At 45.4% G+C, this 13,110-nt stretch overlaps 1 protein-coding gene across 1 annotated transcript; it reads left to right on the top strand.

The window, feature by feature from the left end:
• The first annotated feature begins 9,754 nt into the window (after positions 1-9,754).
• On the top strand, positions 9,755-11,557 carry LOC119301774 (cytochrome P450 76M5-like). Its single transcript, XM_037578754.1, has 2 exons — positions 9,755-10,654; positions 10,738-11,557. The coding sequence occupies exons 1-2, from the start codon at positions 9,770-9,772 to the stop codon at positions 11,371-11,373; spliced, it is 1,521 nt and encodes a 506-aa protein (XP_037434651.1). The 5' UTR covers positions 9,755-9,769; the 3' UTR covers positions 11,374-11,557.
• The last annotated feature ends 1,553 nt before the right edge of the window (positions 11,558-13,110 follow it).

Below are 13,110 nucleotides of genomic sequence, written 5' to 3'. Positions count from 1 at the left end.
CAAACTATATTGAGGCCCAAAGATTGCAACAGAAAGATACGTCACAAAGACAAAACAAAGAGAGACACAAGCAATCAGAAGATACCAATTGAAGCAAGTAATCAACGAATATCAATTGGACCAACTAGACCAATGATCCTACGTGCCACATGAAAAATATATTATGATATGAGCAAAGGAGTGTTCTAAAGAAACTAGAGAAGTTCCCCATGATTTGTGCACACATATGAATTTTTGTATTTGGATACACAGTACACAAAATAGGATAATAGCTCCCGCAAAATCAATAGAAACTCACAACAAGTGCAAGTGAGCATAGGAAACAAAGCCTAGTACTTGCAACAAACACATGGTTGAGCAACAAGTAAAAGAGGCAACTTAAGAATGGGCTCAACCAAAATGGTGTGAGTGAGTTATGGCAATGCACTTGAGAAGACTAATGTACGGATGAGCATTAAGCATCAATAAAGTCTTGAAAGAATGAGGCACACGATGCATGACCTATCATTCCCACACACAACTAGCAAATGGGTTCACAAGCTTACTAATAAGCATATAAAGAACCTATGCTTGTGACAACCCGTGGTGAAGATAGAAGATGAAAGCCTCATCAAGACGAGGGATACCAATTAAGATGGCAAAAGCCTCGTAAAGATAAGCATGAGGAAAATAATCTTCACCACACAAGAGTGCATCAAGATGCAACGATAGAAGACACACACTCAAGGCAAAAGCTTTCACTGAGCCACCAAAGAAATAACATAAGAAGGACAAGGTGGATGTGAAAGGAAGGATATCAACTAGATATGCAACTTCTCTCAAGTGTATATGATTCTAGGTAGACGAAATCATGATGATATATATCTACAAAGAAGGATGTACACCCGAAATAGTTACAACACGAGGAGCAAGATATCCAAAGGGAGGTCATACATATACCAATAAGATATTTGCTTGGAAGCATAACACATGGCTAGATATGGTCTTATTGTATATAAATGAATTCCTACCACGCACCCATCAAAGACATCACAACTAGCAACAAGAGATCATTGTTGGGATGCTTTGAGAAAGGGAACAAGTATCACAAGAATGAGTGAATAACATGCCATGATACAACCTACACAAGGTTGATGCAAGAAATGTGTGCATGAAGAATATGAAGATACTTGTTACCGAGTTAACATTGGAAGGATGTAGTAGATACCAATTGAAGGTAGATAGTAGTTCATTGATCATCCTAGCTCGACTCCAATAAGCACATGATGACAACACCTTCCTTGTGAGTGAGCCGAGCATCCAATGTATCTCCAATTGTTCCTAGAACAACAACACAAAGAAAATGGTACCCAAACTCATTGGGACCAAAGAGTTAGAAACACCAACAATACATAGGACAAACTCCACATAAATATGTGCATATAGAAAAGGAAATGAAATTCATGCACATCTCATACAATTTGAGACTTGGTGGAGTTTCTCCTATATATTGGGTCGAAGAAAGAAAGCATGCCAAAGATACTACATGAAGTTAATATGCATGCTCAAGACTTTCAAGAACCGATACCAAATGATAAAGAAAAACCAAGTGAAGAAAAGATACCAAATGAATAAAACATCACTTGGAGGATATCCATAAAAGATACATCAAGGAATGAGATATCCATTGATACACTAAAAAAAGGTATCAAACTCCCAAAAGAGAGGATGGTTCCAAACAAACCAAGCTCTCTACAAAGTTTCATGATGGCACAAAGTACCAAAATGAAAACGGCTTGCCTTCCACCAACACACACTTGATAAGGATCGCAAGACGAGTGTTTTATAGAAAATAGGATAGCTCCCCCAAGACTAGTGCATTGAGAGAATTTGCATTTGAATACAAAATGCACAAGGTGGGATCACCACTTTCACTATATCTAGAAAACACTAAACAAGATCAAGAAATAAACAAGATCCACAAGTGGTATGGAAGACAAAGGGAGATGATACAATCCTTGGCAAGAGAAAAGGCAAATAAAAAACAAAAGCCAATGTAAAGATGATCAATAAATTCTACCACAAAAGTGAGTACCAATTGTCAAAAGACAAGAAGTAAATGGAAATAATTCCCGGTGGTAGATAGAAAGGATATCCGACATCATCTTCACACCATACAAAAAGCAAATTGCAACTTGTCGAGCTAAGATGCCACCTAGGAACAAGATAATTTACAATATCAGCTCTAGATGACAATATCTCAAATGTACACATTTTCTAGGCTAGTAATATACACCTAGCATATTACTCCCCCATAATGTGATACCAATTAAAGATAGACAAGAGGCAATTAAAGGATCCAACAAGAGATAATTAATGGACTATTTAGAATTTGAATTTCTCATGAGAATACATACCACATAGTAACTAGATAAGCTTGCAATATCAATACTAAGTGGTATTCCCCATGTACCCGCCTTTATAGGATTGTGAAGTGCACAAAGCACATCACTCCCCCATAATGGGATATTCCATTGATCTCTCACAAGAGCCAACTAAGAAATAAACAAGATGCAAAAGGCTCAACGCATGACACACACGTACATGATGTGCAAACCAACACACACATACTTGATTGCTCAAGATAATCAAGTTGGAAGCAGAACATATACAAACACATGCAAGGAACAAAACCAAAACATGCAAGGGGGCAAGTAACTTTCAATGTAAGCAATTGAGGTACAAGTTACCGCAAGGAGGCACATTGGATATAAGATATAATCTTGATGATTCAATTGACTTGGCTTGAGACAATAAGGATGATGAAGTCCCCTTAATTCTTCATAATGTAGCCAAGTCTCCAATGACCTCCAACATCACCTATTGATCAAGTTTGAGCTTGTTGGTCCCCAACCAAGTTGGGTCCTAAGAGGTTAGTCACAATAGGCTTGGCTACCCAAATGGTTCTTTGCTTCAAACCACTTTAAGTACCAACAAACTTGGCAACCACATTGCCAACCTTATCCTTCCCAAGAGAATAGACATCATCAATAATAATTGGGTTGGATAAGTTACCACTAGTGCATGAAGAGGCGAGGTTACCTTTCTCGCGACATAGGTAGCAACGTCTACTCTTCAGTTTCTTCTCACTTGATTTCTCAACTTGAGAAGCATAAGCTTGAGTCTTCTTGGGAAGAGGCTTTTCTTCAACTTGAGGTTGAGAATGAGAGTGTACTTGTGGCTACTTCCCTTGTTGCTTGTCACTAATGGGCTTCTTCTTCAATGGGCAAGATCTAACATGATGCCCTTCTACTTTGCACTTGAAGCAAACAATCTTGGCCGAATTCTTGACTTGTTCTTGGCCCTTCCTTTTGTTCACCTTGGAATTCTTCTTCTTGTTGGAGTTGAATCCAAGTCCACCTTTGTCATTGGGGGATTTTTGCACACTCAAGATATTGTTGAGTGTGGATTTCCCTTCATGACTCTTTTCCAAGTCTTTCTTCAAAGAAGTGACTTGGGCCTTGAGCTCTTTGATTTTCTCTACATGGTTAGTCTCAACACAAGTACTAGAGGAAGTATAAACTTCATTGTTAGAGCAACAAGGCAAGGAAAGCAATTCATCACAAGATGTACCAACATTGTGAGTAGATGAATTACAAGGACTACCACATGGCAATATAGCATTTTGACTAGAATTAGTGCTAGTATGCACATGAGGCTCACTAGATGTTACCTTAAAAATCATGGCCTCATGAGATATCTTTAACTCATTATGGGATACTAGAAGATAATCACGAGAGCTTGAGAGCTTTTCATGGTTTTCTTCCAATTTCCCATAATTGCTAGATAGCAACTCAAGTTGAGCCCGAAGGTCAATGTTCTCCTTCAAAATGGATGCTTCACAAGTAATAGAGTTAGTATCCCAAGCATCATCATTAACAACAATAGGAGAGGACACCTTGGCAAGCTCTTTTAAGTAAGAAGCTTCAAGTTGAGCATGAGACACGGTGAGTTTGATGAGCTCACCCTTGATGACTCTTGAGCCATTTTCGAGGTGCTCAAAATCCTCAAGGAGTCCAGCATGAGCAACTTCAAGCTTAGCATTTTTAGTTTTGAAATCATTGCCTACCTCGAGTGCTCTATCATGAGATTCCTTTATTCTAGATAATTCTGTAGCAAAGGTCTCCTCAAGAGATTCAAATGAGGTTTGTTCATGTTCAAGAGCTTGAGATAGCTCCGCGATCTCATTTGCGTAATCACACTCATGAGCTTCCATTTTCTCAATGGTGACCTCATGCTCCTCTAGATGAGATTCCAACTCCTCAATGTATTTCTTGCCTTCAATGGCAATAGACATGATTTCCATGAAGTTGGAACGAGCTAGTTTATTTTTGTGAAGAGCTTTAAAAATCATTTCCCCCTTAGTTTTTAAGGAGGCAACATTATCATTCTCTTCATCATAATCAACATCATCATCACTCTTGCCATCATCACAAGATATATTGGGATTCAAAGTGCGAGATACCTTTGAAGCCTTGGCCATAAGGCAAAATGCAATAGATGATGATGTAGGATCCGTTGAAGCACCATTCAAGACCACATCTTGTTCCATGGGGTGTTGGGTTTCCTCTACATTGTTAGCACAACAATTCGAGGACATATATGCATTTTTATCATGGCAACAAGGCATAGTAAACATATCATCATGAGATTTAGTCAAGCAATTTCTACATGATATGTAAGGACTATCAACACAAGCATGTGAAACATTTGGAGTGCTCGAAGTGTTAAAGCCCAAAGAAGGAGCATTGCAATAAGATAGTGATGAAGGATCATCCACAACAAACATACTATCATCATTGCAATGACCAACACTACTCACCATATCATTACCTTGTGGAAAACCACATGTAGGTGAAGTAGAAGAAGTTGAGAAGACTATACAGCCGGATGTGGAGGGAGAAAAATCATCCCCACAAAACTTGGACATGCCATATTTATCTTGAAGCTTTGTCCACAACTCATGAGCATCCCGGAACGACATGAGTTGAAATATAACTACATTGCTCAAAGCATCGAAAAGCACATTAGAAGCTTGAGCATTGAGATAAGAGTTTTTCTCATCCTCTAAAGATAATATTTGGGGATCCTTTGGAGGAGAAAAACCCATATCTACAATTCGCTCTAAATTTGGGTCCATGACCCTAAAGAGATTAAGCATGCGAATTACCCAAACATCAAAATTTGTGCCATCGAAACTAAGAGTGTCAGAGAATCCTAATCCCCTAGTCGACATCTTTACTCTCTAGGCCGTAAAGCCTAATAAAGAGAGACGAGGCTCTGATACCAATTGAAAGATCGTGGATGTCACCTAGAGGGGGAGGGTGAATAGGCATTTTAAAATAATTACGATTTAGGCTTGAACAAATGCAGAATAAACCTAGCGGCTAATTTGTCAAGCAAAAAACCTAAAACAACTAGGCTCACCTATGTGCACCAACAACTTATGCTAAGCAAGATAAGCAACTATGTGATAGCAAGATATATGACAAGAAACAATATGGCTATCACAAAGTAAAGTACATAAGTAAAGAGCTCGGATAAAAGATAACCGAGGCACGCGGAGATGACGATGTATCCCGAAGTTCACACCCTTGCGGATGCTAATCTCCGTTTGGAGCGGTGTGGAGGCACAATGCTCCCCAAGAAGCCACTAGGGCCACCATAATCTCCTCACGCCCTCGCACAATGCAAGATGCCGTGATTCCACTAAGGGACCCTTGAGGGCGGTCACCGAACCCGTACAAATGGCAACCCTTGGGGGCGGTCACCGAACCCGTACACTTTGGCAACCCTTGGGGGCGGTCACCGGTACCCGTCAAATTGCTCGGGGCGATCTCCACAACCTAATTGGAGACCCCGACGCTTGCCCGGAGCTTTACACCAAAATGATTGAGCTCCGAACAACACCAACCGTCTAGGGCGCCAAGGCACCCAAGAGGAACAAGCTCTGGGGTGCCCAAACACCCAAGAGTAATAAGCTTCTCAAACTTCACTTCCACGTATCACCGTGGAGAACTCAAACCGATGCACCAAATGCAATGACAAGGGCACACGGAGTGCCCAAGTCCTCTCTCAAATCCCACCGGAGCAACTAATGTTAGGGAGGAAAATGAGAGGAAGAACAAGAAGGAGAACACCAAGAACTACAAGATCTAGATCCAAGGGGTTCCCCTCACATAGAGGAGAAAGTGATTGGTGGAAATGTGGATCTAGATCTCTCTCTTTTCCCTCAAAAACTAGCAAGAATCCATGGAGGGATTGAGAGTTAGCAAGCTCAAAGAATGTCAACAATGAGGGTAAAAACAAGCTCAAGAGATAGAGAACCATTGGGGAAGAAGACCCCCTTAAATAGGTCTCAACAAATCTGCCCATTATGTACAGAATAACATAGGAGCGGTACAACCTCTGTGACCACCGGTACAACCGGTAACAGGCAATAAGCGGTACAACCGGCCCACAACCACCCAACAATCGCACCACAACAGAGACTAGTCCGGTGGTAGAGCGGTACATGACCGGTACAACCTCCGGACCAATTCTGGAGTGGTACAACCGCTCCAAACACCGGTTGTACCGGTCAAGCGGTACAACCTCTCCATGGGGTGGTACAACCTCTCTGTATAAAACAGGCAATATTAAAACAACCACAACTTTCGCATACGAGCTCCGAATACAACGAAACCAAGTTTGTTGGAAAGCTAACGACAAGGGCTAACACAATCTTGAGAGAAATAACAATAATAAGCAAATGAGAAAAGGACCATAATAAAATGATGAGAACCCTTCCTCAGATAAGACCGATAAAACCTCCAACACCGAAAACATCATAGAAGATGCATGCGAACTCCATTTTCGATGAACTCAAGCTTGTCATCAAGATGACCATAAGCTCTAAGACTCACAAATGGAACCAAACAAGAACCAAGAAATATAATGCAAGGATGCAATGGTTTGAGCTCTCGACGAGCGATACGATCAAGCTACTCACTAGAGAGCCCCCCTTGATAGCACGACAATCCATCCTACAACCCGGTCTCCCAACTACCACTATGAGACCGGTAAAATAGAAGACCTATCAAGGCCAAACCTTTGCCTTGCACATAGTCCACTTGAGCTAGATGATGACGATCTTGACTTCCTTAAGTTGGACCACCTTTCTTGATTGTGTTGGCTCGATGAAGACTAGTTGATTGCTCCCCGTACTCCACTATGGGTGAGCCACTCTTTGGCACATCTTCACAATTCCATTGACACCACAATGGACAGCAAGCTTCAAGCTTGATTGCTCCCCCATACTCCATTATGGGTGAGTCACTCTTCGAGTTGCTCCACTTGAACTTGCACACTGCAAACTTGATGACGATCACCACTTGATGTCATCCTCCATGGGTTTTATGAGATCTTCCTCTTGACGCAAGACCATGGAAACATACCTAACCCCAAAAAGAACTCTCACGTAGACCATGGGTTAGTACACAAAGCGTAATGGACAATGCTTACCATACCATGGGATCACTTGATCCCTCTCGGTACTTCTTCTACGCTTTATGAGTTGATCAACTTGATTCACTCTTGACTTAGTCTTGATCAACATTGAATCTTTTCAACTCTCTTCATTTGGATGATGTCTTGAAGGTAAACATGAATGATCACACAATCTTCTTCTTCAAGACATGCTTGCAATAAGCTCAACTCACACATGACCAACATTTGGATAATTCCTTGAAAAGCACTTTGGCCATCTCAACTCACACATGACCAATCTTTGGATAATTCCTTGAAAAGCACTTTGGCCATCTCATAAACTCCTTGAAACCAACACATGGACTTCAAGACAATCCTATGGACAAAACCTTCAAATATAACTCAAGGCAACCATTAGTCCATAGAGATTGTCATCAATTACCAAAATCAAACATGGGGGCACCGCATGTTCTTTCAAGGAGCATCTCCTGTAATTAGCCTAGAAAACAGTGCTGATCTCGATAGCACATTCAAGTCATTGTCAGAGCCAGGCAAACCAAAGAATGAATGTCGTACCCAAATATCCTTCGATGCAACTGCCTCAAGAATGATCGTTGGATCGTTGCAGTGGCCTTTCTACTAACCCTTCCACCCTGCAGGACAATGTTTCCATGTCAAGTGCATACAGTCAAGTGATCTAAGCATCCCTGACCATCCTCTTGCTTCACTCTCTGTCATCAGCCTTTGGATGTCTTCTCGGTTGGTGCTATCGACTATTCAGGTCCAAAAACATTGATCACTCCTTTAGTGAACCTCCGAACGGCCTCCAAGATTGTGTCTTCACAAATGCGGACATATTCGTCGATGGCATCGGCTGAACACCCATATGCCAGGACTCAAACAACTGCAATGCACTTCATCAGAGGGCTTGCACTTAATCTCTCCACTTGCATTTCTCCGGATCTTGAACAAGCCATCATACTTCTCAATGGCTTTTGCAATGGTCAGAAAAATACTTGTGTGCATCCGAAAGCGCTAGCGAAGGTACTCCGGATAAGTTGGCTTCAGAGCAAAGTAGTTTGTCATGATCTTGGCATGGCCCTCCGCTCTATCACGGTTGATGGGTATGCGTCCAAACCGCGGTCCTCTCCTAGGGCACCAAATATCATCAATGAAAATCATGCCTAAAACGGTTTCAAAGTCTTCGTCTTCTTCTTCTTCTTCGGATGACGACGAGTTTTCAAAGACCATCTCCCTCAAACTCTTCATCTACAACTCGAACGACTAGGTTCAATCCAAACGGCAGTTCAAAAAGAAACGAACGAAAAAAAAACTCACCTAGGCAATTCGTCGAACACTTGCGGTGTGGTGGTGATGCACCAGCCAGCCGCTGTTGTTTCAGCCAAACGGCGGGTGGTGAAGTGTGGAAATGACCTGGAGCGGCACGGAAGCAAGGTCAGGAACGGTGGCCACCGAAGATGAAGAAAAAACGAATCAATCCGATGAATTAGTTATGGCGACGACGATGGTGTTTCACCTCGATTCTGGCGATGACAGCGGTGGACGAACGGGCTGGGCGTCTGGCAGAAGGGCGGCGAGGGCCAATGGAGGCAACACAATAGCAGCGGGGGCCGGCGGGCGGTCATCGGCGAAGAGGCAGTAGCGGGGGAGAGGCGACACAGTGACGCAGGAGTTTTGCTCCTGACGGTAGGGGCGGAGTAAAAATAGCGGTGGGATACACGCAGGAGGATAATTTATCCTCCACTAACGGCTATTGGGGATCGGCTAGGTGCACGTTAGAGGAGGAAAACCGAATTTATCCTCCTCTAACAATGAATAGGAGATCGGTTAGAGTTGCCCTAGCTGAACTGGTATAAATATAATCATGTGTGTGCTAATAGAGACAGATGTGGATACATGATTTATATAAGAAATTTGCACTCCAAGTTGGAACATAGAAAACTCGAATACTTAATCAACTTGTCTTCCACGACTTCTCAAAGCAATAGAAAACTGCATTGCCAAATCATGTTCTCTTTCCCAACTTGATAGAAACAGCGCACGCTTTGCAACTTGCACCCATTGAAAATCTTTAGTACTTGGATGTTTGAAGTTTGAACCTTGCGAAACAAGTTACGTGCAACCTTTTGATGTCACCAAGTTGTGCAATTTTGCAAGCATACATAACTGAGATAACTCGGAATCTTGGCAACGAAACCTTACAAGTCAAAATACATCTTCAGATCTTGTGTGTCATTCAGTCATGGAGCCCACACCCTTGTCAGTGTGCATCTCGCTGCTCTGTATCGCGCTGCTGTGCCTCCTATGGCACAAGTCAACGAAGCCCCCCGCCGGTGCGCCTGCACCGCCACGGCCGCCGGGCCCAACGCCGTTCCCAGTCATAGGCAACATCCCGGACCTGGTCCGCGGCGGCGAGCTACACCGCGCGCTCGCTCGCCTGTCGGTGTCCTACGGCCCCGTCATGTCGATGAGGCTCGGCATGGCGAGCCTCGTCGTGCTGTCGTCCCCGGCTACGGCGCACGAGGCGCTCCACAAGAAGGAGGGTGCCGTCTCCTCCCGGTGGGTCCCCGACAGCGCCAGCGTCATGGGCCACAGCGGCATCTCCATGGTGTGGCTCCCGAGCTCCAGCCCGCTGTGGAAGCACCTGCGCACCGTGGCGAGCACCCTGCTCTTCACGTCCCGGCGGCTCGGCGCCAGTCGCGCCATCCAGGAGCGCAAGGCCCGGGAGCTCGTTGACCACTTACACGCGAGCTCCGGCCGCCCGGTGCGCGTCGCGCTCCCCGTGTTCAGCGCCGTGCTCAACATGCTCTCCAGCGTTCTGTTCTCGGAGGACGTCGTCGAGCTGGGGTCGGTGACCGGGCAGGAGTTCATGGAGCTCATCGCAGACTCTGTTGCGGAGACGGCCAAGCCGAACATCTCCGACTTCTTCCCATTCCTCAGCTCGCTAGATCTCAGCCGCCGCCGCCGCGCGGTCGCCGCGAATCTCAGCAGATTCTACCAGTTCTTCGACGCTGTCATAGACCGTCGGTTGAACAGTGCCGAGAAGCCCGGCGACCTGCTGGAGTCGCTGCTCGAGCTCCCCGCCAAGTCCCAGCTCGAGCGGCCGGTGATCCGAGCTCTCCTAACGGTACATAACATATTCCGAGACGATCCATGACTGATGAAATTAAAGCTGTAACCGTAGTGATTACTCTTGCTGTCATGAACCAGGATCTGTTCATCGCTGGGAGCCACACGACGACGACCACGGTGGAGTGGGCGATGGCGGAGCTGCTCCGCAACCCGACCAAAATGGCGAAGGCGCGCGCCGAGCTAAGGGAAGCGTTCGGATCCGACAACGCAGAGGAAGGTGACCTCGCCAACCTCCCGTATCTGCAGGCCGTGATGAAGGAGACGATGCGGCTGCATCCCCCAGCGCCGCTGCTGCTGCCGCACGAGGTGTCGGAGACCGGCGTGACACTCGGCGGCTGCTCGGTGCCGAAGGGCGCCCGTGTCCTGATCAACGTGTGGGCCATCGGAAGGGACCCCGAGGTGTGGGCTGAGCCGGAGGTGTTCATGCCGGAGAGGTTCTTGGACAGGGAGGTGGACTTCCGGGGGAGGGCGTTGGAGTTCATACCGTTCGGATCGGGGCGGAGGGCGTGCCCCGGGATGCCGCTGGCCGTGACGGTCGTGCCGATGGTGTTGGCATCGCTGCTCCACGAGTTCGAATGGAGGCTGCCGGATGGGATGGCGCCCGGTGATGTGGATCTCAGCGACCGGTTTGGCGCCGCGCTAGAGCTCGCCGTTCCTCTGAGGGCCGTGCCGGTTTGGACGAAAGGCGCGGAGGATTTGAGTTTTTCTTCGTGACGAACTCGTTACCCGTTGACTACTTTTTCTAGATTTATTTTCACCAATGTACTAAACATTTGACATTTGCGTTCTTATTATAAGTGCATATTTTGTTAGTGTGAGTACTTTATTGTAATTTTCTTTCGTGGGAGGAGCTATGTTTATTTATGATTTTGTTATTTAAAAAAAGTCCAGGGCCAAACCGGTATGCACGCTCTGGCGGCCGAATCCACACTCTCCACCCCTCCACCCGACCGACTGCTGCCGCCACCGCCACCGCAGTTCTGGCCGTTGACCGAGCTGGCAGCGCCATCGTGTCGCGTCGCGTCCTATCGAGACGTCGTCCATCGCCCTCGCCCCAATGAAAAGGGCCATATCATCTCTTCATCTTTTCCATTATCAATGGGAGATAGGCCAACTCCAACGCGCGACCTCAAACGGACGTCCGTTTTGTCCAAATTTCGTTCGTTTGGGTGTGGCAATGGGGCTGTGTTCGTCCGGATTCGTAGATGCGGTGGACGCGCGCTCAACGCACGGCTGCATTTCGGCTGCATCTCGTCCGTTCACTAGCACAATAGATAAAATGAAAATGATGCATATGAAATGGTTCAAATCAAACATAGCTCCCAAATAGTCCTACAACCCAATCAAAATTTATTTGCATGGCAAGAAAACAATATCAAATAGTCTTACAACCCAATCGAAATTTGTTTGCATGATAAGAATTAAACTCATAGTTCTACTAGTTGCCAATGTGAGTCCACACGTGCTGAACCAAGTCATCCTAGAGCTGGACATGAGTATGCCAATCACGCAACTCCGGATGAAACTCGACAAACTGTTCAAAGGTTGCATGAGGTGGATGCTCAGGCTCAACATTTTCACCCTGGAAATCAAACCCTTGGTTGTAGATGCTATGATCGCACTCATCCTCAACGATCATGTTGTGCATGATCACACAAGTAGTCATCACCTCCCAAAACTTCTTCATGCTCCACGTCAATGCAGGGTTACGAACGATACCCCACCGAGACTGAAGCACACCGAAAGCACGCTCCACATCCTTCCTAGCACTCTGTTGCATTTGGGCAAACCTTTGTCTCTTCTCTCCTTGTGTGTTGGTTATGGTCTTCACAAGAGTGGACCACTGAGGATAGATGCCATCAGCTAGGTAATATCCCTTGTTGTAATGGTGGCCATTGACCTCAAAGTTCACCTCTGGGGAGTGCCCTTCCGCAAGCCTTGCAAACACCGGAGACCGCTGAAGAACACTAATATCATTCTGAGAACCAGCCATGCCAAAGAAAGAATGCCATATCCAGAGATCTTGTGAAGCCACAACTTCTAGTATAACAGTGGCACCTTTCACATGCCCCTTGTACTGCCCTGCCAAGCAAATGGATATTTCTTCCACTTCCAGTGCATACAATCTATACTACCAAGCATGCCCGAAAAGCCCCTCTCGGCATCGATTGCCAACAACCTCTCTGTATCAGCGACATTTGGCTCTCTGAGGTACTCCGAGCCGAACACTTCCAGCACGGCCATGCAAAAGCTATACAATGAGAGGAGACATGTGGACTTACTCATACGAACATACTCACCCACAAGATCACTAGGAATTCCGTATGCAAGCATGCGGATAGCCGCAGTGCATTTCTGGTATGAGGAGAAACCAAGCTTTCCTAGGGCATCCTTTTTGCAATCAAAGTATGGGTCATGCACGACCACTCCCTCATAAATACGATTGGACAC

This window comes from Triticum dicoccoides, chromosome 5A (assembly GCF_002162155.2).
Source record: "Triticum dicoccoides isolate Atlit2015 ecotype Zavitan chromosome 5A, WEW_v2.0, whole genome shotgun sequence".
Lineage (NCBI taxonomy): Eukaryota > Viridiplantae > Streptophyta > Magnoliopsida > Poales > Poaceae > Triticum > Triticum dicoccoides.
Note: the sequence above shows the minus strand (reverse complement) of the source record. Positions and strands in the feature narration are given on the sequence as shown.